We start from the raw sequence: 24,324 nt of genomic DNA, 5'->3' as shown, positions 1-24,324 counted from the left end.
GAAATAGGCTCTTCAGTATGCTTCTTCTTCTTCAATGTTCAAACACAGGATGGGGTAGGTACAGGACTTGGTTGAATGACCTAACTGCAGTAGAGTCGTCTTTACACAGCTGGTTATGCCGACTGTCAGGGTCAAGTACATCTCATCAATAAATGTATATTAAAGTGATATTAACCGCTTAAGGACCGCCCCACATACAGATACTGCGGCAGGACGGCTCTTAAGCGCAAAATCACATACCTGTACGTGATTTTTTCCTTTGGACACAGCGGGAGCCAATCAGCAGGTCCAGTGGACGTGATGTCTGCCCGGGACACACTAATTGTTCCGAGGAAAGGCAGAACGGCGGTATGCCTATGTAAAAAAGACAGATCGCCGTTCTGCCAGAGGGGAAAATGGAGATCTTGTGTTTCTGCTAAGAAACACAGATCTGTTTTCCTTTAGTCAAAGCACATCCCTCACAATTAGAAAGCACCCCCTAGGGACACACTTAACCCTTCAATCGCTCTCGTTAACCCCTTCCCTGCCAGTGTCATTAGTACAGTAACCGTGCATTTTTTAGCACTGATCACTGTAATAATGTCACTGGTCCCTACAAAGTGTCAGTTAGGTGTCCAATTTGAACGCTGCAATGTCGCAGTCTTGCTAAAAAATTGCTGACCTCCGTCATTAGTAGTAAAAAAAAAAAAAAAAAATCCATAAAAATATCCCATAGTTTGTAGAGGCTATAAAACTTTTGCATAAACTAATCAATATACGCTTATTGGGAGATCTTTTTACCAAAAATATGTAGCAGAATACATACTGACCTAAATTAACCTCTTGCTGAACGGCTCACTACACTGATTATCAGGGCACTATTCACCAGTGTCCTGATGATCAGTGCCGCCTCATCAGCACACATCAGTGGAGAAAAATTACTCATTTGCAAAATTTTATAACAGAAACCAAGAAAGACTTTTTTTCTCTCAAAATATTTGGTCTTTTTTTAAGCAAAAAATAAAAAACCCAGTGGTAATTACATACCACCAAAAGAAAGCTCCATTTGTTACAAAAAAATAAATTAAAAAAAAACGCAGGCAAGGTTTAACCTTGCTCATTTATTAAGCAACTCATCACAAGTCCCTGTATCACTCTCTGAACTATTTTGTTCAGGAACACCTTTAGCAGTCAAAAAAAAAATATATATATAATTCAGCAAACCATGCAATTGGTAAAGTACAGCTGCTTGCAGAAAAGGGAGTGAAAACATCATTTAGAAGAGTCAGCATAGCCCCAGTTCATTCAAGGGATCAGCAGGGGACAGAAGATGTATAACCAGCAAAACATACACAGCTTGCCACACAAACTTTGGAAGAAAGCTGCAAAGAAACAAAGTTTATGTTATCAAAGTATGTGTATGGACCACAGACCAAAATGGGTAGAAGGCTTTTTATTGTGAATTTAAAAAAAAAAAACAACAAACAAAACAAAAAAAAAAAAAAACCTTTATATAGACGGTAATGCTGCTTTGGAAGGTACACTCTCTCTTCCCCGTTCATGCTTAACCTTGCAAATACATGACCAGAGCTCAGAGAGCATGGATGAAAGGCCAAAAGCATAACACCAGTCTAGAGCAGGGACAGATGACTGTGATAAATACCTACATTGGGGCACAGTACCGGCTGTAGTGGCCCTGAGCTCTGCTCCTGAAAGGACGGAGTGTTTAAGGTACATTCACATCTCCACACTCAGCTGCTCCTCTGAGGTATATGATGGTTTTCTGCTGTCAACAGGTAAGCCACTGTGACAACAGAATATGAAATGTAACACTAGGAGGATCTGTGAAGCAGCAATGACAAAGCCTGCCCTTGGCAGGTATCATGGAATGGGTGCAAGAGCAGCAACCCCCACCCTGTACCTTAAACAGCTCCAATCAAATCTGACAGGACAGTTAATACTTGTATCATTAACCAGCACAGAGTGGGGGTGTGAGGGTAAGAGGACAAGGGTTCAGGGAGGAAACACTGGAGGTGAGGCCTAGTAGCGGTTTCCTGCAGTGGAATCGTCTGAGTTACACTCGTGGGATCACCTTCTCCAAGAAGTCTTTCACTGCCATCATTTCCTACAACCACATTTAAAAATAGAAATTAGGAAGAACTGTACAACCTTTTCAATTTTAGACATGCTTGTAAAATAATAAGAAGCAAATACTGTTATCAAGTAATGCTCTTGCTTTAAAAAAAAAAAAAATGTATAATTTGTAATTATATTATTAGGTACATGGGGGCAGCCACATGTGTTTGTAACAAATTTTGGCTGAGCTTCTTGCTTTGAAATGCTACATGATGGTTGAGCTTTACTGCTCCTTCCAAGTCTATGAGTTGTCGTACTCTGAAAACCATCCTTGTAAGCAGATAAATAATCTCTACAGTTGTAAGCATGAGGCTCAATGAAGAGTCCTCTCTATCACGATTTATAGAGATTTGTATAGCAACTGCAGAGCAAATATACAAAAATGTCCACTTCATCATTATTATTATAATACAGGATTTATATAGCGCCAACAGTTTACGTAGCGTTTTTCAACTTGAGGGTAGACAGTACAAATACAATACACTTTAATACAGTAGGAATCAGAATTTCTTGCTCTTTAGAGCTTACAAGTGCAACTAAAGGCTCCCTGTATGATAGTCTAAACAAGTCCAAATCCAGTTTCTATGTGAAAAAAACCTCCTTTACTTTTGATGACTGAGCCAAATCCTCCTTTGTGTCTCACACACACTCCCCCTCCCAGACACTAAGTCACAGTGGAAGAGTTTCATCAACAATCCAGAAAGCAGTGGGCAGGACTAGGTGCGGCCAAGTAATAATGACTGACAGGTTACATGCTTGTGAATCGGTGGTGGCAATGCTGATAGCCATGCCCCCTGCAACATCATCCCACCCCTATGTTGTTCAAGCAGCCTACATAGGAGTGGCACCTCTGCTCTGAATTCAGGAAGTGGGCAGCATCACAGGACGCCTTAGATGGACTTCACTGGTAGGATCAACATGTATATGTGGGACTTGTAAGGGGTGGAATAAAATTAAAAAAAAAAAGTGCTCATGCACTTAAAGAGGAGTTCCACCCAGGGGGGCTGTCAAAAAAAAAAAAAAAAATTAAAAGTCAGCAGCTACAAATACTGCAGCTGCTGACTTTTAATTGGACACTTACCTGTCCCTGGGTCCAGCGATGCGGGGGATCGAAGCCCCGCTCGTCCCCCCCCTCCGCTCGTCGGCGCCGGCATTTCAACTGTGGGCGCCGGGCTGTGGCTTCACAGCCTGGCACCCACTGCGCATGCGCGAGCGGCGCCACGCGCCGTGATTGGCCGCTCAATCACCTGGGACCTGTAATGGGTCCCAGATGATTGACAGGAGGGAGGGAGCAGAGCGGAGCCCTTCCTGTGCCTGGGGGGAAGTGATGTCACCAGCCCAGGCAAAGGAACAGGCAGACTACGAGGGACCACCTAGCAACAGGCATTTAGAGGTAAGTGAAAAAAAAAAAAATATCCAAATGTTTTTTTGGTTTTTTTTTTAGAATTTTTACAGGTATTTTTGTTTTTTGGGTGGAACCCCACTTTAAGTGCTGCAACATTTTTTTAATGGGAGACAAAAAGTTCTCCTTTAAATAAAGTAAAAGTGCTAGCATGGCGTATGTTCAGCAAGCACATATTTTAGTTACTATTGTGGTGTGTACCTTGAGGCTCCATGCACACCAGCATTTTTTAAGCTCCTAGAAGCTAAAATAGGGATATTCTATGAGTCCATGAACACTACTTTAGGCTATAAGTGTTTTTTGAGCTTCAGCGTCTAGGAACAGAAAAAAAAAAATGTTCTTGTAGAGTTTTCCCAGTAGCAACGCTGCTAAATGCTCCCAATAGCGATTTTTTTGGCTTTTTCCCCCCTTTTACTGCAAAAATGCCAATAAAACGCTAATGCTCCTAAACGCTGCTACAAAAAGCTATTTACCAGGGGTTTTTATCCAGAGATTTTTCCAACGATTCTTTAGAGAAAAAAAAAAAGGCATGGAGCCTCAAGCTTTTTTTGGGAGAAGTTGGCCTGCCATAAAAATGGCACTTTCTTACAGTGCAACTCCAATAAAATTTTAATCAGAGACACTGGACAGCAATAAAAACCTGACAGAGGTTCTAACCATTCCCCACTATCCAAATAAAGAATTTTTGCGGAAGTTCTGTTTTAAGATGATTTTCTGGGGATGTTATTAGGTCAGTGCAGATGACCAGGAGTGTATTCTGGTAAGCAAGACGATGTTAAAAGCATGTAGATCTAGTTCCACAGTTCTGCTTGCTCAAGCGTTTCCCCCTGGTTTCATGTGTATTTACGTCTTTCCTATTATATTTAAAAAGTTATTAATATTGAGGCCAATTTTGGTCTAGCCTGTTTTGTCCTTTTTACTCTATTACACTGTTATGTAGGACAGATTGCCTGATATTAGTCTCTCATCAAAATTTATGTTAGGTAATCCCCTAATGCCAAAGATAAGCGTGTACAAAATGTTTTCATGGAAACCCTGCCACTAAGCTATGCAGATTAAGCTTTAAGAGGAAGGGCAAAGCTACATTTTGTCAAAATAAATACATTTTTGTGCCACGCTTAGACAGCAAACGGTGTATCTAAACATGTGATTGCTCTAATTATAGTGCAAAAAACTATCCATATGGAAAACTAAAAAAAAAAAAAAAAAAAAAAATTATATTATATATATATATAAAATATTATATTATATTATATATTGGTAGTACTAAAGAAACAAATATGGAGGGGAACATCATACTTCCAGCCAGTATGGTGTATTTTACATTATCTATACATGAAAAGTGTTTTTGGATTGAAAGGATATGTTCACCTTTTCAAGCATGCGACATGTCACACCCATATTTAGGGTGCAACATGCTCCAGCTCTTGCCCGTACCCCCTCCCCACCCACTGTCACATTTCAAAATCACAGGTGTCCATATGAAGGCAAAGCTGGAGAACAACGTTTCTGCAGGAGTCTGACATTGCACTTGCAATCTACTGATCACAAGTGCAATGCTCTGCAGACTCCTCTGAGAGAAAAAAAAAAAAAGCAGATTCTTTCTCCTGCCTTTTATTTTTTTCAAAAAGGTGAACTCAGCCTTTAAAATCAAATGGCTGGCTTGGAGGTTGAATCTGCATCACAGGAAAAATTATTACTGCCGATTGGCATGATGCTGATATACAAGCATGTTAGCTCTGACCAGATCACATTAAAAATACAGAAAAGAAAACTAAGCAGGTAAACAATGGATTCATAATATGATCAGAGCTTATGCTACTCCTTGATACTGCAAAAAGGTCCTTACCTCTTGATTAGTGTTGTGCATGACTCCATGATATGTTTTAAACTGGACTTTTGAAGGGGCCACTACAGACTTCAGTTTCTCTGAGGTGAGTGCTCCAAAGCGGACGGGAATCATAGGATCTGCCTCTCCATGACATTGCAGGATGGAGATTTCCTTATTTACACTGCATGCTGCCTACAATTATATTAAAAGGATATTCTGTAGTTATATTGCCAGGTCATTCTTAGCCCAGATTATATAATCAGACTTTTTTCATATTGTGATGGAGTCAACAAAGATCAGGCAGTACTTACAAGGCAGATATCTAACAAGGATAGCAGTACAAGATTATTGCCAAGATAATGCCTCACCAGTCACTGCTTTTGCCAGTGGATGCCATTCTCACATGGTAAAAAAGTACCACCCCCTTTTACATGGAGAATATTGGATGCTGTTGGATAGTTTGCAGTTCCTGCATACATATTCCATAAAACAAACCTGTGCTTTTCCCATTCAAGGCAAAAAACACAGGTTAACTTTAACTTCCCCATTCCTAGCAGCATATGCTAATGTTTCTTTAGTACCCCTGTCACCAAGTTCAGTGCCAAAAGTGGAAAGAAACACCAATTACATGAAGGTATGGAAGAGCGTGTGACTCACTTCATGTGACAGCATTGCCATCAGTGGCGTCATGTAAATCACCAATGGTCCATAGCCATTCATATCTGCTTTCTTTCCATTCCTGGCAGTCGATCGGATTGACAGGGGAGCAAAAAGAAAGCAAGTATATTTATCTGTTGTGGCCTTTTACACTGCATAGGCAAGGCAAAGCACAGCACATATTCAATTTAAAGCTGGTCATATACTAAAAATAACTCTGGGATCAAATCCAAACAAACAGATCACTGCAAGCCCTGCTCCCTGACACAAAGATCTCCATCTTCAGAGTCAGCACAGCAATCTATGAGAATAAAGCTCAACTAGCAAATTCAACTAACTTAGCATACTCAGCTTTCTTCATACAATGATTCTTAAAGTTATACAAGATACCATATGTGCTGCCTAGTCATCATTTGACCTTGCTGGAATGGCAATTATGGAGCTTTGAGTATTTATTTCAGCACATATGATTTAATCTGTAGATTGCGTTTTGTGTGATCTAAGCAGATAACTGGAAAGCAGTCCCAAATAATAAATTTTACCTATGTGGTTGTGTTGGGGGAATAAGTATTTATGTACTATCTACTACAGTAGTCATAACTTGAATGACAAAGTCACTGCATTAAGGACTTTACTTGTAAGAAGAAAAAACTTTAATAATTGGTAAATTGTTGAAGGAGGTTGCTGTCAGAGGAACAGCAACTCAATGCTAGAAATTAGTGGCATAAAAGGAGGTCCCAACCATTTCATGTTCAAACGTTTTTTTTATTAATTGTTTCAGAGTACAGTAAAAGTTTAGTTTCAATAACATTTGTAATAAAGAGATGGTTACAAGTAGAGAACGCTTCTCAAATGTAGAACTATTAGTATGCGACAGCTAGGGCTGTTCAGTGGTACAATATACATCTTAAGAGATGTGTTTCAGACTGAGATTGTAATCTGTTGTTAACAATGACAAATAAACAGTATAGTTTAAACTTAAAAAAAATCAGTGTGAAAGGGACGACGTTGATAATGAGATAGAATAAGTGCTAGGTGTGGGATAGTTAAGGGAAATATACAAACTTTTCCCAGGGCCAAATTCTGGCAATGTGGCTTGGCTTGGGAGGGTCCTGGAACCAATCTATCCCAGGTGTCCTTATAGTAGGAAGGTCACTAAACAAAGTTTCCGTGGTGTCTGTGTTTCTAGATTTCTTAGGTCAAGAGACCAGGCAGGCCATCATTGCCTGCGTTACTCTCTGTTTAACTGATAGGCCCCTTTCACACTGGGGCGGTAGGGGGCGTCGGCGGTAAAACAGCGCTATATTTAGCGCTGTTTTACCGCGGTATTCGGCCGCTAGCGGTGCGGTTTTAACCCCCTGCTGGCGGCCGAGAAAGGGTTAAAACCCCTCGTATACCGCGGTATAGCCGTGCTGTCCCATTGATTTCAATGGGCAGGAGCGGTTTGGGAGCGGTGAATACACCGCTCCTTCACCGCTCCAAAGAAGCGGCTGACAGGAGATTTTTTCTTCTCCTGCCAGCGCACCACTTCAGTGTGAAAGCCCTCGGGCTTTCACACTGAACAAACAGCAGAGGCTGTTTAGGGGCGGTTTGCAGGCGCTATTTCTAGCGCAATAACGCCTGCAAACCGCCCCAGTATGAAAGGGGTCATAGAGTAAATAGTGAGGTGGATTTCCATGCTTTCGTTATAGTTTAGCTGCAGTGGTGACAGAGCAGGAGTTTGAATTGACAGTGTGTTATAGCCTGTGGTTTGCTAATCAGGAGTGCTACAGTCGGGTCTGGTTGTAAGGTACTATTGAACATGGTGTAGAGGATCCTGAACACTTCTGACAAAAAGGTGTGAGCTGTGGGGCATTCCCACCAAATGTGTACATGCGTGCATCGTGCATTACAGCCACGGAAGCAGTGTGAGGGGTATTGAGGGAGGAATTTGGAAATCCTGGCGGGGACCATCTGGCGAGTACTTTATAATTGGTTTCGAGGGCCACTATTTTCGGTGATGCCGATTTGGTGGCCTGCCAGATTTGTGCCTAATCGAGTGCATCTACTTGGAGGTTAAAGTGGAGTTCTAATTTTTTATTATTTTTTTTAAGCAGAAGTCAGCAGCTACAAATATTGTAGCTGCTGACTTTTAATAATTGGACACTTACCTGTCCCAGGGTCCAGCGATGCGGGGGATCGAAGCCCCGCTCGTCTCCCCCTCCGCTCGGCGGCACCGGCATTGTAACTGTGGGCGCCTGGGTGTGGCTTCACAGCCGGGCAGCCACTGCTTATGCGCAAGCGGCCCCGTGATTGGCCGCGCAATCATCTGGGACCTGTGACGTGTCCCAGATGATTGACAAGAGGGAGGGGGCAGAGCTGATCTCCCTTCCTGCGCCGAGGGAAGTGACGTCAAGAGCCCAGGCGCTGAAGGAGGCAGACTACGAGGGACCCCTAGCAACAGGCATTTAGAGGTGAGTAAAAAAAAAAAAAAAAAAAAAAAAAAAAATTTTCTCCAAATTTTTTTATGCACATAAATGACTTTTTTTTTTTTTTTTGGGTGGAACTCCACTTTAAAAAGGTCATTCTCCCATTTGTTTGTGTAGTAGGATGGTGGGGAAGAGGTTGTGTGTGAGAGTAGCTAAGCGTATAAAAATTGGAGATAAGTCCAGGTCTGTGAGGATCAGATTTACATTCATGTCCAAAGGTGAAGCCAGGGGATGTGTTTCACGAAGTGTGGGAAAGGGTGCGATTGTTGTGGATGTGTAAAAGCACGCATCAGTCCTGCGTTTGACCAAGCAGAGAAGGAGGTCAGGGAGGACCAGGCTGGGTAAAAGGAGGGATTTCGGAGGAAACAGGAGGGGGTTATGTTGAGATTGGAGGTCAAAGCACGTTTTATGCCTATCCCGGATAGGCTATGTTTGTAAGGATTGGTGACTGATCGACAAAAATTGAAATAAGACTCCTAAAGCCATATCTATATAGAAACTTGAAAACGGAAGAGTTTCAATTAAATGGGTCTGCAGGTTGGGCGACAAGGAAAAGTTTAAGGCTTACGATTTTTGTGGGTTTATTATGAGGCCAGACACTTGTCCAAATTTGGAAAGGGTGTCCATTAGGTTTGGCACTGATATTAGGGGTGAAGTCAGGAATAACAGGACATCAGCAAACATACAATGTTTATCTTGGTGATCTCCTAATTTCAGACCTTGTATGTTTGGGTTAGATCGGATGAGTAAAGCGAAGGGGTTCGATTGCTAGGGCAAAGAGAAGAGGGGAAAGAGGGCAGCCCTGACGGGTACCTCCCCCTATGGGGAAGGAGTCTGACCGAAATCCTGACTAAGTTACATATGCTTTTGGGTTTTGATACAGAGTGGCGATCCATCGTAGGAAGTGTGTTCCAAACCCCCCCAATGGCGTAGGATGGAGTCTAGGTAAGACCAGGATAGTGAAGTGAATGCCTTACATATGTCAAGAGATAGGAAGCATGTAGGGATCTGGAGGGTTCGAGCTGCGTGAGCTAGGAGCGTAGCTCGACGTATGTTGTCACCCGCTTGATTGAAAGGGATAAACCCGGTTTGGCCTTTGTGGATTAAGGTTCCTATAATGGGTTGAGGCGGGTAGAAAGGATCGTCGCAAGTATCTTAGGATCTAGGTTGAGTATGGATGTAGTTGGACCAGGACGTGTCATCTGTATTTGGCTTAGGGATCATGGAGATGGATGCGGTAAGGGATTCAGAGCAGAAAGAACGAACTTTGGAGGAGAGAACCGAACCCTTCAACCATAAGAGGGGACAGAAGAGCGACAAAACGTTTATAGTAAGTGGCCGAGAAGCCATCAGGACCTGGCCGTTTATGTGGTTTCAGTGATTTTATTGAGGACTGAATTTCTTCAGCTGTGATGGGTCCCTCTAAGGTCTCGTGATGAGAAGAGGGAGGGTAGGCGAATGGAGGACAGAAGTGTGTCCAAGTGGGATTGATCAAATGTGTTAGAGTCTCTGTAAAGTTCAGAGAGTTTTCTTCGGAATTCATGTAAAAAATTTTGTGGGTTACTAGTAGGGTTGTCCCGATACCACTTTTTTAGGACCGAGTACAAGTACCGATACTTTTTTTTTTAATGTCACGTGACAGTTTTTTTTTTTTTTTTTAAAAACAATGCTTTCTTTTTTTTCGGGGGGGGGGAACGGTGTATGTCTGTGTTTTTTTTTCTTTTTTTATTTACAATTTTAATTTTTTACAATAATATTTTTTTTATTCATTTTTGCAATATGTTTTTTTTTTAATCAGCCCTGTTGGGGGGCTTTGGTGAGATATCAGGGGTCTTAACAGACCCCTGATATCTCCCCCTCGAGACAGAGAAAGAGACAGACAGAGGATAGAGATTCCCCAGTCCCTTTCTCTGCAGCCTCAGCTGCACTGAGAATGAATGGAGAGAAGACAGCGGCTCCTCTCCATTCATAAACTGACACATAGTAATCACAGGAGATTACAAGTTATGTGAATGAACAGAGTCAGCTGACTGTCCATTCACAAAGGAAGGAGGAGGAGGACGGCGGAACGGAGGGGACAGCGGAGAGGCACGGCAGAACGGAGGTGGACAGAGGAACGGAACGGAGGGGGACAGATAAGGAGAGGGGGACAGAGGAACGGAGTGGGCATGGAGGAGGATGAGGTGACAGTCAGCGGTGATCGTGTGGGGAAGTTACAAGCACCGATCACCGCTGTATGTCACTGAAAGCCGCGGGGGGGAAGCTTGTAACTCTCCCACACGCCGATCACCGCTGACTGTCATAGTATCGGCGGAAGCATCGGGAGCATTTGCCCGAGTACAAGTACTCGGGCAAATGCTCGGTATCGATACCGATACTAGTATCGGTATCGGGACAACCCTAGTTACTAGGGTAGGTATCTTTGATTAATTTTAGTCAGATTGGCTTTGGGGTGTAATCCGCCTTGAGAAGTGCTTGGGCCAGAAATGTATCCTGTTTCTTCAAATTCATGTAAAAAAAAAAAGAGGAGTAGGTTTTGATTTACGAAGGATCTTCTCTGCCGAATCCGTCAAGAAGAGATAGAGTTCCAAGCGTGTTCAAAAGATTTGTTTAGTTGATGGAGAGGGCGAGGTTTGAAAAGTCTCAGAGGCCTTGTAAAAGGCTTCTTCTAGGCGTTTATGAAGCTGTCGCTTCACTCCATGTTGGTGGGACGCTTGGCTGATACAAACCCCTCTGATGAACGATTTGTGGGCTTCCCATAAAGTCAGGGGGTTTGTGTCTAAAGACGCGTTGTTTGTAAGGTAGTCCTTAAAAGCATTTTTTATTTCCCGTCAGTGGCTAGAGTTGGCCAGCAAGCTGTCATTTTTGTACCAGGTTCGGTGGCTAGGTCTTGGAACAAAGGAGGAGAAAGTTGTCATGACCGCATTATGGTCCGACCAGGTACATGGTACCATGAGCGAGTCTAGAATAAGCGCAGAGGTGCCAATGCTTACAAAGAGATGGTCTATGTGGGAAAACAGCTTGTGGGGATGGGAGTAGTGGGTATATTGACATCTTGCGGGGTTCTGTTCCTGCTAGGTATCAAGAAGTGAATGTCGATTTAGAAGTTGTTGGTATGAGAGGCGATGGGTGGCAGTTGGGGCCGGGGACTTATCTAGGAACGGGTATAACACTTGGTTTGAAATCGCCATAGATCAAGAGTGTACCGTGTTTATGGGAGTCTACTACAGAAAACAAAATGGGAGAGAAATGACAGTGGGTTTTTGTTAGGAGCATAGTAGGAAATGATTGTGGCTACGCTGTCTAACTGGAGGTCAGCGAGTATAAGATAGAGCCCTTCGGGGTCTCTAAGCTCCGTCAGGAGGGTGAATGGTGTGGTATGACAAAAAGCAATCACGGTGCCCTGTTTAGTGGAGGCCGAGGCTGTGTATACCTGAAAGTATTGGCGACCAAAATATTTGGGTGAGGACTGTGTGGAGAAATGTGCTGAAATTGCAGAGAAGGAACAGAAAGCTTTAGTATTCAGAGACGCTATCATGGGGGTTTGGGTGGAGTCAGGGGGTGGCGTGGCTGGCATTTAGAGGCTAGGGGTTGCTCTCTGGAGAAAGGGGGGGGTGGGTTGTATGGAGGGATGGGGTGGAGAGAAGGAGCAAAGACTGGGTTAAGAATCTGGTAGGAGCAGGTTAGTGAGTGTAGGCAAGGATAGAGGAGGAAAGAGGGAGAAGCACTAGGTCAAGTAAGAAGAAGGTGGCTCCTTTGAGGAGCGGGTATCCAAGGGGTTGGTGGCAAACCACTAACTGATGGGTACAAAAGGTTTCAAAGAGTACCCAAACAATGTGGGGTGCTCAAGGATTAAGAGGAGGCACAGCGAGCTGTCTCTAGGACTACGACAGCCAATGAATGAGCATATTATGTAATAAACTGTATAACAAGCAAGTCTCAAGATTATTGCATAGGTAAACGATCAAACCAAATTAGGAAGGAAACAAAGCAACTCTGGTCCGGGAGTATGGTGTAAACGTCCTGCAAGTAAGTTATGGGCGCAGGCTGGGCAGTAGGCAGCCGCTGTTTGTTGTTGAAATCTCCAATTTTAGGTATATGGGAGGAGATGGCGACCAAACTTACTGCTGGTGGTCAAAGATCAAGATGCGTAAGGGAACAGTGGAAATCGGTATCCTCAGGAGGATAATAAGTGAAGCTATGGTACCCTGGGCATTCAGAACAGGGGTCCAATTACCCTGGTCTGGAGGCCTGGCGGAAGATGTTAAGACACCATATCCCTTGTGAGCATAAAACCACAACAACATATTGTAAAACAGGGTTGGTGTGTCCATCGGCCACGGGATTGCTGTGCGAGCAAGGTTAAGGGGGCAGGAAAAGTAGGATATCACACTATAGAGAGGAGTCAGTCAAATAGGGTGCTCTGGGGCTGGTGAGGCGAAGCGACCCTTCTTGTGGATGCTGTAATGGGCCTGGTGTTCAATAGAGTCCTGCAGCTTTTTGGGGGAGCAAGATGGCACCCGGCCCTTGGATCCCTCTGTGGTGGTTTCAGGTGTTGACAGGCGGAGGTCTTGGAGCGTGGTGAGGAGGTCTTCTGCTGATTTGCACGTTTAGGAGGTTCCTTTGTGGGAGAAGAGGATGGCAAAGGGGAAACTCCAGCAATATGCAATGCGGTGGTGTTGGAGAATGAGCAAATGCGGTTTCATTGCTTTTCTTTTGGTGAGGGTCAGCTAGGAGAGGTCCTCAAAAACTTGGCAACAGTGGCCCTGGAACGTCAGGGAGTCTTTGTTGCGGGCTGCTTCCATTAATTGTTCCAGAGATCTGGGATGGGAATCCTGTCCATTTCCAGGCATTCTATGGGAATCGATGGGGCAAGTTCCTGAAAGAGCACCGTAATGGTGGATTGGAGGTCTTCTACCGCCTCAGGGATCCATCGGACACAGAGGTTAGAACTCCTGGCCCTATTACCAAAGTTCTCGAGGCAGGCTGGGAAGGGATGAGTTTTCCTCCCGTGGGGTCTCCAGTTCTTCCTAATGATTATTGGTGATGATATCCAGTTCATCTACCCTTTGCTCTAGTATAAAAGTGCGGTGGCCCACCTCACGAATCTCCCACGTGAGTTTGTCAGTAATGGTGTCTAAGGTGTTTTGCAGGGCCTTATTGAGAACCCGCTCAAATTGCCTTATCAGGTCAGATCTGGGTGAAGCATTCTGTAGGGTAATGGGGTTCATCCCAAATTCAGAGTCCGACTCACCGTTCAGTATAGTAGTTGGAGTCCGGGTTTGTTTCTGTGTGTGTGGAAGCTTAGATCAGGAAGATAGTGGCTCTTGTCAGTGCTGCTGGATCGTTTTTGATTTCAGCTTCGTTTTCTTGCCGCTGTACATCAACTCAGTCTGTTCCTGGGGGTCACGGCAAGGAGCTGGGCACGCTGAGGCGGCTGTATTCAGGCAAGACTCTGGGATAGAAGGCTGTCGGTTCCCGGTATATGTGGAGCGTTAGGCAGACATGTCCTGCTCAGACGGCTTTGCGCATGCGCCTCTGGCCCAAACCATTTCATGAGAAATCTGCACATTTCCTTTGTTAAATGAAAATGGTTTTCATAAAATACAAAACACCATGTTCCGAGAAGAAAAATTGTGAGTTTACACTTAGCCACAAACCCGCTGTCAAACATAGGTAGCATGTCATACCCTGAAAGTGGTAACAACCCTAACTCTGGTGTAGGCCAAGATCAACAGGAATGAAAGCAGTTTTTGCTCAGAAGGTCCATCCGTTAAACAAAATGAATGACAAATGTGCAGAAGAACCAAAGCTTTGACCATATCTTAGTTGAACACAAACCCACAAAATGTGAGGAATTGTGAGGAATGAGAAGGGATTCATTTCACTCAATCATTTAAGTGCTCAAGAGCTGCTGATTGGCCAAGGCTGCTTAAATGTCAGTTATAATCAATTTGTAGGCTTCAATATGGGGGCAGCAGCTCCTTGCACTGGCAGAGATCAGGGTAGCCTACGTCAGGAGCAAAAGATGGAGTGGAGAGAACAGTCAATAACCCATTACATTCTGTGTGCCAACAAAGCTAGCTGAAGACAATGTAAAGCAGAGTTGGAAGTATTTTGGGATCGATATGTATGTGAACTTCAAAATAATTAATCTCCTAGCAGGGCTCTGAAACCTGAGACAAAGCAGAAGCATTCACCGGTTTTATATCAGATGGTAGTCAGGTTCCTTGGTTTCCTGTGGACAAAAGAGGACTATGTGTTCCAGCATCTCTTTGCTTGCCCAACCCCCATATACTCTTAGGAGACATTTTTATGTACAATAAAATATGTTCATAAATGTATTCATAAACTCATGTTTATGCACTCTGAAAAACTGAGAAACACATCTTGCATTACCTGAGGGAATGTCTTGTGAAGAGGCAGCCAACAGCTAAGTCCAACTACTCCAGCAAGTTTATGTTGACAGGTCAAAGCAGTATACAAAGACAGGGCACCACCCTGAACAAAAACAAATGGGGAGGAAAGTACTCTGATGAAGAAACACATGGAAATATATAATATGCCATACATTTTACAGTAGTTGTGTTTCTGCACCTTTATCAACCCAGAAAGGAAAGGGTTATGCATAGAATTGTATTTAACCAATTGAACTTGAACTTCTCTCTCTCAAACATTACTGATTTTTCATCCTTATGCGGCTAGCCTTAGTAAATAGATAAGTAAACATGATATATTTTCCCGTTTTAAACGTTAACTTTTCTTCAGTTGCTTCCTGGTTTCCAGGCCTAGAAAAAAAAAAGGATGTTATACATCTCAGGAGTCTTCAGGAGAGGAGGAGGGGTTTTCTCAGCTAAGCACACCCTCCTGCTTGCATGCCTCAGCTAAGGACAGACAGATTCTAGCAGGTAAATGCTACAGGAATCATCTGCACTTACTTAAGATGGTTACAACCAGAAATGCTAAGGGGTGTTTTTTAAAGTGATTTCACAACAAAATAAAGCATGGAGACATGGATGGGTGGGTAGGTAGGTTTGCTTTGGATATTAAACATTAATTAAATAACATTTTTGGTTTGTGGTGCTCAGATGCAGTGTAGTTTTGCTTTAATTCTAATTCTGTTCATCCACGCCCAACCCGAGCCTAATGACTGGACAGAAGCAACAGAAAATTTTTGAGCTCATCCTTCCGTTCTCCAATCCTGTACACATATTCAGAAGGTAGTCTAGCAGTACTGTGCGATGTAGCACAACTTGATTGATAGAATGTCCGCTCCCAGTATGACAGAAGCTCACAGGTGGCCGATAGACCAATTCAGGTACTTAATATACTGAATTATGCATGTAAATGAACAAGAATGTTCATAATTTCACTAGGGTTCTAAAGTGGTTAAGCTCAATTTCAAGAGGATGGCAAAAAAAAAAAAAACACAAAACAGTCTAAACCAGTGTTTCTCAACTCCAGTCCTCAAGGCACCCCAACAGGTCACGTTTTCAGGCTTCCCGTTATTTTGCACAGGCGATTTGATTTGTTTCACTGCTTTAGTAATTACCACAGGCGTTTCATCTGAGGGAAATCCTGAAAACATGACCTGTTGGGGTACCTTGAGGACTGGAGTTGAGAAACACTAGTCTAAACAAAGGCAAAAAGAGCCATCTTTAAGCAGTTGGAAACATATAAAAAAGCAGCCTGTTTGCTGGCAACAGTTAAAGTCCTTTATCATGTTCTGTGATCTAACTCATCTCAAATATAGCTAAAAAAAAAAAAAAAAAAAAAGAAGAGGGATTGAACAGATATAATAAAAAAAAAAAAGTCATCAATGTAACCTGGGGTGGTTGAAAAAGTGTTTAAGCTCTCCTACCACACACCGCCACAATGTTTAATGGTGAACTGACAGCTCTATACACAGTGACATCTGCGTTGTGACAAAAACAATACCCCATCAACCCCAGCAGTATTAACGCTAAACACGATTAATTCAAGTAAGCGGAGCTGCACTGTAATTGTGAGCCAAATGCGACACTCACAGTTGTGTCACATTATTCCCTGTCAAAAATGATGTCTTTTAAATCGAACGATTTGTAAAAAAAAATTTCTGGGCTAATTTTCTGATTGAAACACCTTTTATGCTTTAGTTCAGAAATACAGTAGTGTTCCTCCCTGTCCCCAACCTGGCGAATGGACAATAAAGGAGGAACAAAATATTGCTAGGTCATTAGCCCTATTTGCCCTTTCCTTCTGTTCCATGTCAAGACATGTGTAAAAACAGCAGAGCCAGATTAGTTTCTAGCGTTGCCCCTCATTTTCCCCATCCAAGTGCTAACATCAAGACAGGGTCAAGTATTTACTGTAGTTGAGAAAAAAAAAAAAAAAAAAGGGAAGGACTTTAAAGCATTATTAAAGCCTAAAGCAAACATTTATTATATTGCAACATACCAATTCTTAGATGTGATGGCTATGTTAGTTGGCTTTTTAGGCTTTCTTCGATTTTCATCTGGTAATCCAGCAAGTATGTTATTCACAAAACAAACTCTCCAGTAGAATGCATCAGTTTACATAGATGAGACAAACCACTTAAAACTGACTGGGGTAATTAAAATGATCAGCTTATATTTATTCATGCAAAACCTTCATCTCAAAAAGGAAAAAACTGTTTGCTGTAACGGATTATAAAGTGTGAGCCGGAGTTTGGCTTCAATGCTGCGGTCTGCTCTACCTCTTCTGCTCCTTCCTCCAGAATTGTGTCTCACTGATATAGGTGGTATGCTACTGGCCAGATCACCAGGTGAAAACAGAGGGGAAAAGCCAAAGAAAAAACTGCTGCAGCCACCACATCTAATAATTGGTAAGCTGTAAGGATGAGCTCAGGCGTGTTCGCAAGCAGCACATGCAGAGCCCGCCAGGAAGTCGGCACTGCACAGCGCTAATCACAGGCAGTGAGACATTTCCCGATCTTTGCAGCCGCGCATTGGGACGTCTCACGTGCTGTTTGCGAACACGCCTGAACTCATCCTTAGCTGTAATATCATATGTTTTTGGTTTTGTGTTTAATATTAATATACACAATGGCATTCACTTTTGTACGTGCCTGAAATTCAGCTTTAATCTTACTTTCACAAACTAAAGAATACAGTTCTTGATATAACAAGAGGAAATATACAGCATTATGCCCACTCTATCACTCAGAGACAAGTACCTGAGAGAATCCTCCGAGAACAATTCTATTAGCAGGAATTCCATTCTTCACTTCATGCTCAATAATACTCTTGACTGAAACAGAGGTTAAGGTAAAAGCAACATTAACATCCAATAACTGCCACCAAAACAAGACATCACTCACATAACACTTTAAGGGCTTATTTAGATGTGCAGCAGCTCTTGCTGGCCCTCTGAAAAGCACAAATATGCATAAGTATATGCATAACCTATTAGAAAGGCACTCAAATCTGTTCTTTAGGATTATCAGTTTTGTGCCAGCGAATCTGTACTTACTGCTATCTGTAGCTTTCTTAATGCCTGCCTCATCTTCTGGGGCATCAGGACTCAGTCCCATCAAATCAAACCTGCAGTAATAGAAAAAAAAAATCTTCAGGAATGAGAAACTTCTACAACGAACATGTTAGAGATGCACTGGTGAAAAACACATACATACCATGCTGGCATCACCATCTTCATGTTTAGAGTTACTGGAATACGCGGTCTGCAGATAGAAAAATGCATTGAGTTATTCACTGGTTGGTTCTTTTTGGTCTATTTAATCAAGACTAAGGCTGGATTCACACCTATGCATTTTTTGTGCTTTTTGCATTTTGAAGATTTGTACTACAGATCGTGTTCCATAGGAAACAATGTTAAATGGACTAGTGCAAATCTGCAAAATGCAAAAAGCACTAAAACTGCATAGGTGTGAATCCAGCCTAAGGCTGGTCATACACTTAATTCATAATCCATTATTTATTTGTGTAAAACATGTAATACTGTAACAAAAGTCATGCTTTAGAAAGCATTAAAGGGAGAAGTACATGGATGGATCAGAGGCGTGCAGTTTGTTCTGCACTCCTGTGACCCGTTTTCAGCCATCAGCGGGCTAAAGTTCACTGTTGGTTGATGTCACAGAGCCAGTCCGGGCTCTGAAAAGGTCCCGACCATATGTCAGCATCCTCCCAGAAGCCTAGACAGGCACCTAGCTCAGACTAAGTGACCCGTCAAGATCCTGAGCCAACCACTCCCACCCCCTCCACAGCCCAGTGCTCCAGTGAGCGCTGGAGGAGCAGAAGCTGGATACTGACAGTCCCAGCTCTCTGCTTAGAGTGGAGGGGGAGAACTGAGTAATTAGCAGTGTTTGATCGCTCGGTTTTCAATGCAGAGCCGACGGGGGACAGATGCAGCATCGGGTCAATGATGTATCCACCTATGTGAGTACAAGGTGTTTTTTTTGGGTTTTTTTGTGCTAAGCCCATACATCTCTTTTAAACTAATTTTGATTTGAAACCCACTGTTCATAGTGAACTGTGTGTATACTTTTAGGCTTTGCGTACTGTAATTCCGCACCATTGAAGTATTAAATGAACAAGACTAAGTAACACAAATTTACACTTCCAATGCACAAAATATAGAACTGTTTTAATTAGAGGCAACATAAACAAATAAATTAAACAATACTCACGCATGTGGACATATGTACTTCACATAGGGCAGTTTAATGGCAGACAAGGAATCAGCCCAGCCATGTCTAAGTAGTAGCAAAACAAGGCAAATTAATGTATTGTTTGAACAAAATCTGGCCAAACAAATTATTACATATACATATACACATATACACACATACACATACATATTCCACATTCACTTACAATCATTTCTCCCCACATACTGTAAACCAATCGTAACATGGGCTTTTTTTCAAAGGCCACTGCAAAAATTACTGCCCTAAATCACTGTAAAGCAAAACCATTAAAGGGGGCTGACTTGATTGGTTGGTACAGATTACTGCACTTTGTGTTATATGCTTTAGGGGTTTGTGTCAAAGAGAGCTGTAGTCAAACATTCCTTCTTCCAGTCAAATAAACACAGCAGCATTCAAATGAAAAAACGGGTTGACTTGAAAAGGCTGTGTTTAACCTGCTTTTCCAACAAACCTTAATAGGATATGTGTCAACAGAAATGCAGCGTAAGCAAAGCAGCATAAATGCAGCCTCAGACGTGCCATGTGTACTGCCCAATGAAAATCAATAGGATTTTGCTCACCTGCATTTGATGGCATTTCAAACACAAGAAAACAAAGGCCTTCAGGTCAGCCCCTCCTCTGGTATGTAGGTACGTTACAATGCAAAAGGTGAACCAATATTTAAGACTAAGGATCGACTGATATCGTTTTTTCGGTGCAGATACAATATTTCGGCAACCTCTCAGGCAAATAGCCGATAATGTCTGCCGATAGTCTGTATATTTAAAAAAAAAAAAACATCCCTGTGACAGTAATAGGTGGTGACAGGTACTCTTAATGGAGGGATCGGGGGTTTATAGGACCCCAAATCACACCACTGCACTTGAAAGTTTTCAAAACATCAAGATCAGTGTTTTTGAATACTTTTTATTTTTGTAAAACTGGTGCCTTTAAGATGCCAGTAATCCAGGCAGTGATGTCATCACTTCCGGGTTACTTGATCCGTTACCCGAATGAAGCGTGGGATGGGAGTGCCCAGGCGAGCAACGGGGGGTGGGGGGGGGGGGGGTGTCCCCTCCTACTGTTTGTAACAACAGCTGAGCCGCATCGGTTGTTATTACAATACGGTACCGGGGTGATGCCTGCAGCTGCAAGCTTCACGCCGCTAAAACACCTTGAAGCAATATCGGTGATATGCTGATATCGGACTGCAATAATCGGCTTTACCGATAATCGGTCGATCCCTATTTAAGACCCCTCCATGTGGTAACAGAGGAGTCCCCTTGCTTTTCTATGGTTTACAATGCACTGAACTGGGGATTCCAACATACAAAATGTGAGATTTACATTATTGGAGCAGACAAGAGATGAGCCCAAACATAGCATTTATTAGTAACACCCAAAAGAGTGAGGCTTCATGCACACTGCTGCTGGTAAACGGACATTTAGGAGCAGTTGGGCATTTTTTTCAGCTGCCCCTGAACTCTCATCTATGTTATCCTATCATTACATGTACACAGGGTCTTTTATAGTCATTTATAGGCAGTTGCGTTTAGAGGCTTTTTTTTGGAAAGCAAAAAAAATGCGTTCAGGACAGATGTTCAGAGGCATTTGAAACGGCAAACACCTGTAACAGCTTGTAAACGCGGTAATTCGCACTTAGCCATGTTTCGTTTATAGGAGTTTTTAATTTTTGACTATTTGAGAAAAAAAAAAAAAAAAGTGGCTAAATGCGGCATGTAAACGATGCAAAACAAACGTTTTTAAACGTGGGTTACTATCTGTCAAGTTAAATCATTCAGGAGAGATTGTAAAACGTCCCGTGTACATAAGGCTTAATGCGTTTTCCACATTTGCGTTTAGTTTCCTTTTTTTTCAATAGTCAAAAATTAAAAACGCATGTAAATGAAACACGGCTAATCGCGAGTTACCACCATTACAAGCTGTTACATGCGTTTGGCGTTTCAAATGCCTCTGATCATCCGTCCTGAAGGCATTTTTTTGCTTTCCAAAAAATGCTTCTAAACTGCCCAGAAAGGACTATAAACAACCCTGTGTACATGAATTGATAAGATAACAGGAGAGTTCAGGGGCAGCTGAAAAAAAAGAACAAAAACACACAACTGCTCCTAAACATCCGTTTACCAGCAGCAGTGTACATGAGGCCTAAAGGGGCTGAGTAGCCTTGTAAACATTTTTTCTTACTATGCTGGAAAACCATGTTAAATTACTTAAACTGAATCTGTGACCTTAACCACTTCAGTCCCGGGAGGATTTGCCCCCTTAATGACCAGGCCGTTTTTTTGCGATACAGCACTGCGTCGCTTTAACTGACAATTGCGCGGTTGTGTGACGTTGTACCCAAAAAAATTTATGTCCTTTTATCACCACAAATAGAGCTTTCTTTTGGTGCCATTTGATCACCTCTGTGTTTTTTTTTTTTGTGCTATAAAAAAAAAAAAAAAAAAAAAAAAAATCACAACACGCAATAAGCGTATATTGGTTGGTTTGCGCAAAAGTTATCTACAAAACTACAGGATAGATTTATGGACATTTTTTTACTGCCAATGGTGGCAACCTGCGATTTCTAGCAGGACTGCGACTTTGCTGCAGACAAATCTGACCCCACATTACACTTTTTGGAGACCAGTGACATTATTACATTGATCCGTGCTATAAAAATGCACTGATCAATGTAAAAATGATACTGGCAGGAAATGGGTTAACACTAGGGGGCGATCAAGGGGTTAACTGTGTTCCCTGGGTGTGTTCTAACTGTAGGGGGGGGGGGGATGGGCTTCCAGGGACATGACAGAGATCACTGTTCCCGATCACTGGGAACAGAAGATCTCTGACATGTCCACTGTCAGAATGGGGATCCGCCTTGTTTACAAAGGCAGATCCCTGTTCTGCGCACAAGGATCGCGGGTGGCCATTGAGTCCGCTGGACCCATGCCTCCATGTATGGATCGACATACAGGTACGTCAGTTCGTGCAGGAGAGCCGACCTACCGCAGTAAAAGTACGGCGGCTGGTCGGCAAGTGGTTACATAGTTTGCGAGGTTGAAAAAAAAGACACGTCCAACCTATGTGTGCGATCAGGGCAGCCCCTCCGGCTCCCCCCTCATCGGGGCAGCCTCATTGGGACAGGAGAAAAATTATTTGCTGACGTTTTTGTTTTTATAATTTTCTGTCTTTTTTTGTTTAGTTAGCAAAGAATAAAAAACCCAGTGGTGATTAAATACCACAAAAAGGCTCTGTCTCAAAAAATGATAATTTAATTTGGGTACATTGCTGCATGACCGTGAAATTGTCAAAGTGTGATAGGACTGAGCGCTGAAAATCGGCCTGGGCAGGACGGGGGTGAAAGCGCCCGCTATTAAGGCGGTAAAGGTTTAATATCATTGTAAATGAGCCCCAAGCTGAAAACGAAGGCATGAATTTCCCATAGCAATAGTGTAACCCTGAGTTTGTCAGGGACTAGATGAGCAGTGTCCATGTGTGCACTCTGTATTATGTACACACCCATAGCCCCATACAAAAGGGATGACACAGCCATTCCATCACAGGCAGGAGGGAAGGAGAGAAGCCACTTACCCGTTATCGCCCAGGCCGTGCAGGAAGATCACCTGTTGGTAGAAGGGGTACACCCATGAGAAGGTGCCATGTACAGTATTAGGAAATGATGAGAACACTGCCCCCCGCCCTGACAAGTCCCATTAGCACACAGTGACTGAGGAGCGCAGTCCCCTCACACACACACACTTATTATACACAGGACATAAGGCCGCCCTGACTGCGCTCACCTCACATGCTCCCCAGCCCACTAACGTGTCTTACCGCCGCAGTCTCTCGTTCCCCTCCGGGTACGGTCACAGCGTCGGTGAGTAACGGCACAGACATGTTGTTTCCGCACATGCACCGGAGTGATGTCACACACCGCCCCGGTGACCTCTGACCTCTCGCGGAGAAACAATGAGCCGCAGCCGCTAAGCGGATCTAACCCCGGCGCATGTCACGTGATCACGGCTTTCCCCGAACGTCACGGCCCTGTAATTGAGGGCATCTGAGCGGCCATGTTGTGTGTGGCGGAAGTAAACAGACGAACCTTTTCTTTTTTTTTTCTCTCTTCTCCTTCTGCAGAACTTTTACCTTGTATATACTCGCCCTACCTGTTCTAACGTGACATGCCTCTGGTCTTGTGACTGGGAACTGTGCCTGCTATAAAGTTAACCTGTTGTTTGGCTTAGTATGGCCACTGTAGATTACCATTTAACCCTTTTTGCTTCCAGACCCCCCCCCCTTTTTTTTTTTTTTTTTTGCACACGTTTAACTACTTCAGTACCAGGCAATTTTACCCCCTTCCTACCCAGGCCAATTTTCATCTTTCAGCATTGTCATGCTTTGAATGATAATTGTGCGGTCATGCAACAGTGTACTCATATGAAATTTTTATCATTTGTTTCACACAAATAGCGTTCTTTTGGTGGTATTTAATTACAACTGAGTTTTGTTATTTTTTGCTAAACACACAAATACAATTTAGCAAATAAGTAATTTTTCTTCTTCACTGATGAGGCTGCACTGATGTGTACTGAGGAAGCTGCACTAATGAGGCTGCACTGATGTGTACTGAGGAAGCTGCACTGAGGCTGCACTGATGTGTACTGAGGAAGCAGCACTGATGAGGCTGCACTCGTGTGTATTGATGAAGTGACACTAATAAGGAAGCACTGATGTGTACTGAGGAAGCTGCACTAATGAGGCTGCACTGATGTGTACTGAGGAAGCAGCACTGATGAGGCTGCACTGATGTGTACTGAGGAAGCAGCACTGATGAGGCTGCACTCGTGTGTATTGATGAAGTGACACTAATAAGGCAGCACTGATGTGTACTGAGGAAGCTGCACTAATGAGGCTGCACTGATGTGTACTGAGGAAGCAGCACTCATGAGGCTGCACTAGTGTGTATTGATGAAGTGACACTAATAAGGCAGCACTGATGTGTACTGATGAAGTGGCACTAATGAGGATGCACTGATGTAACAGCACTGATGTGTACTGTTGAAGTGGCACTAATGAGGATGCACTGATGTAACAGCACTGATGTGTACTGTTGAAGTGGCACTAATGAGGATGCACTGATTAACAGCACTGATGTGTACTGAGGAAGCAGCAGTGATGA

The 24,324-nt window shown here is 43.0% G+C and overlaps 1 protein-coding gene across 1 annotated transcript; it reads right to left on the bottom strand.

The window, feature by feature from the left end:
- Window positions 1-1,082: 1,082 nt before the first annotated feature.
- LYPLA2 (lysophospholipase 2) lies at window positions 1,083-23,266 on the bottom strand. The gene is made up of 9 exons (XM_073615301.1): window positions 22,980-23,266; window positions 22,737-22,768; window positions 19,140-19,205; window positions 18,126-18,173; window positions 17,966-18,036; window positions 17,670-17,743; window positions 14,873-14,974; window positions 5,367-5,540; window positions 1,083-2,104 (listed from the first exon to the last, which is right to left on the bottom strand). The coding sequence occupies exons 1-9, from the start codon at window positions 23,055-23,057 to the stop codon at window positions 2,054-2,056; spliced, it is 696 nt and encodes a 231-aa protein (XP_073471402.1). The 5' UTR covers window positions 23,058-23,266; the 3' UTR covers window positions 1,083-2,053.
- Between the last annotated feature and the right edge of the window lie 1,058 nt (window positions 23,267-24,324).

This window comes from Aquarana catesbeiana, linkage group LG02 (assembly GCF_042186555.1).
Source record: "Aquarana catesbeiana isolate 2022-GZ linkage group LG02, ASM4218655v1, whole genome shotgun sequence".
NCBI classification, from domain to species: domain Eukaryota; kingdom Metazoa; phylum Chordata; class Amphibia; order Anura; family Ranidae; genus Aquarana; species Aquarana catesbeiana.
This window is presented reverse-complemented; position numbering and strand designations above follow the sequence as displayed.

Excerpts from the sequence above, each read along its gene's own strand:
- LYPLA2 (XM_073615301.1), bottom strand. The coding sequence starts at position 23,057 with ATGTGCGGAAACAACATGTCTGTGCCGTTACTCACCGACGCTGTGACC. Across the intron at positions 22,769-22,979 it reads GGGAACGAGAGACTGCGGCG|GTGATCTTCCTGCACGGCCT; the intron begins GTAAGACACGTT and ends TTCTACCAACAG. Across the intron at positions 18,174-19,139 it reads AAGTACATATGTCCACATGC|ACCGCGTATTCCAGTAACTC; the intron begins GTGAGTATTGTT and ends TTCTATCTGCAG.